Genomic DNA, 2690 nt, shown 5'->3' with positions numbered 1-2690 from the left:
CACTTCCTTGCTGTGGCTATGAGTTTCAATTCCGATTGAACAACTGTCTGATTCACTGTGTCATTATGAATTAGAGAAGCTTTGTTACCAAATGTAACATATCATTTTGTTTATGAATACATAAATTCATTATTCGAATTCACATTTTTCTGCGTAATAATGTTCTCATATTCATTAACTTAGAAAAAACGAACGACAACAAACTAATTGGTTACATGATTTATTAGCCATTAAAATACTTAATGTTAAAGTGGACAGTAGGAAGAAATATAAATGCTAGAACAAGCGTGAGAGACACCCATGCTCTATGCCAAATTGTTGTCCATGCATTCCGATTAGCATGACTTATAATACGCAAGCGAAATGGAGGCGGTCCAAATTTCCGGCCAAGTAATATTGTATGCTCTCCCCACCAGACCAGCGTGTAGTTGTGAATTGCAGTCTTTGACATGTACAATACTACTCTAAATGTTATTGTTCTAATGAAGCGGGCAAAAAAAATCCATATAAGCTTGCATATAACACCAATGTTCTAAATTTTACAAGTGTTCCATGAATTATTGGTCAGTGTATTCTGTAGATTTTTACATCAAAATGCATTTACCGCTTTCATCATACAGAGAGCAGAGTTCTCTGAAAGAATCTATCTTCGTACGGTTACAAAGTTCAAAGCTTTCGGCGTAAAGTGGGCGCAAGTCAGTTTGCATCCGTCCTAGAGAAAGCCGAGCCTGTACAAAATGGTCTCCTGGGATATGTTTCAGCAGATTGAGACGTTTACTGCCGATCTTTGGTGAGAGCATTGAAAACATATCAGCGATATTTGAATTACCGTAAAAATAGTGTGGCAAGAACTCCTTTTCAAGGCCTATCTCCAGAAAAATCATGAAGTAGCCCAAAGCTTCCTTTACGCTGGAAACATTAATCTGCAGAAGAATGCAGTGGATCGCAATGTTCTTCAAGTGGTAAGACGACAGGAGACTTGAAAGCTGTGAACAGCCGCTAGAGCCGTCTATGTAAGCCTTTAAAACCCTACAAGCTGTGAGGATGTAGAGGTACCTTTCGTTTCTACAGCTAATATCGATGATATGTTTCTCGTATCCGCATGTGCTTTCCCTCCAGAGCAAGTCAGGGCTAGGATAATCATCTGCATAACGTTCTTTATGGATCCATTTCATAACAGCGTATCTGTCACATGTCATTGGAATCCAAGAGTCCGGATTAGGAACTAAATCTGTTTGAAGGAGAAACCCTGGAACGATGTCAAATTCGATTATTTTTCTTTCTTGGTTCCATTCTTGACTTGAGCTTTGTGCACAAAGATAATCCCTGCTTTGAACGCGGTCATCTTGCAAGCGACGAAATGTATTTCGAATGTGAGAGAGTTCATCAAAATCAGCATCGCTATTCATGATTATTTTGAATCTGTACGTTGGTGGAAACACACTAGCTTTACAGAGAGTGAAAGAACAACTTTCATGTGGCATCTCTTCGGCGATTGCTTTCTTTATCTCTGCAATCGCAGTATCCATGATTGATAATACTACTCGTGTCTGTAAGTACCTCGCGTTTAGGAACACATCGGAGCCACGTGTTTCAAAGATTTCTTCCCTTCTGAGCGTGTGGTAATGATCCTCATACATGACCTTTGCTCTGTGTGAATCATTTGACACACGGAGTTTCACAAGTGCTGGGATCGGTTCCCCGCCGTTATCAAGAGCTGGAACAGCCTCCACACTAACTCCGTCAATGCTGAATGGAAGAATCATATCAAATTCGTCAGGATAACGAATTTTCAAGCCCTCTCGTGAATTACCTTGTTTCACAAAGTCTTCAAAGATAAGGCAAGGGTATTTCCTAGAAGTTACTATATTGAGCGTCTTCTGAAATAATTGCGTGATCTCGTCCACAACCCCGCATGATTTTTGCCAAAGCTGGGTTGATACTTCGTATTCTCCAATGTAATCGTTCTCTTTTAATCTTTCAGCGAGATAAAATTCATTTCTTGCATATTTTGAGACAGGCATTCGCCAGTCATTGAAATGACTTCCTACTTTCTCGTAGTTTGATGTAACACCTCGTACTTCGCCTTGACGCCATATTCTATCGACTTCTCTGTTAACTTCCCGCACGTCGGGCACGCTCAAGTTTGAACCCATCCTCACTCACTTCTTTCTGAATCCTGAAAGATTAGACAACATTTCACTGTCATAACATCGTTGAGCTTTTCATAACCCGAAATATCACGGCAGTACACATTGTTCCGACATACAGTTAACTGTTGTATCATGGTGGTTTCTTAATGAGTGGTCCGAGTATCTAATGACAAACAAAACAGATTATAGCGTGATTTGTTGTATGCCGAATATCTGCGCGTGCACAAACGTAGATGACGGTGAAATCTTCACCTATATCATTATATGTAAGCACACGTAAGTCATGTTTATTTGGAATTTTAAGTCCTTAGAAAAACTCAGGAATAGCTCGTACAGGTATAATATATTTCGTCATAGATAATATTGAACACGTGGACGCACCGGTAGTATCATTTGACCGACATAAGAAACAGTGATAACGTAGTCTATACAAATATCATACCTTTGTCACTGCGCTGAGTTTAATCCCTTTAACTGTCCGAAGGTTTGTGCATATCAGGATAAGTTCAAATGACTATTTACTTTATTTACCAGTGG

The 2690-nt window shown here is 39.5% G+C and overlaps 1 protein-coding gene across 1 annotated transcript; it reads right to left on the bottom strand.

Moving 5' to 3' along the window:
- Positions 1 to 573: 573 nt before the first annotated feature.
- On the bottom strand, positions 574 to 2156 carry LOC132563442 (uncharacterized). The gene has a single exon (XM_060228201.1). It carries the CDS (start codon positions 2154 to 2156, stop codon positions 585 to 587), a length of 1572 nt encoding a protein of 523 aa, XP_060084184.1. The 3' UTR covers positions 574 to 584.
- Positions 2157 to 2690: the final 534 nt, after the last annotated feature.

This window comes from Ylistrum balloti, unplaced genomic scaffold, assembly GCF_031769215.1.
Source record: "Ylistrum balloti isolate Yb309-2 unplaced genomic scaffold, AGI_CSIRO_Ybal_v1 Utg371728, whole genome shotgun sequence".
Taxonomy (NCBI): Eukaryota; Metazoa; Mollusca; class Bivalvia; order Pectinida; family Pectinidae; genus Ylistrum; species Ylistrum balloti.
This window is presented reverse-complemented; position numbering and strand designations above follow the sequence as displayed.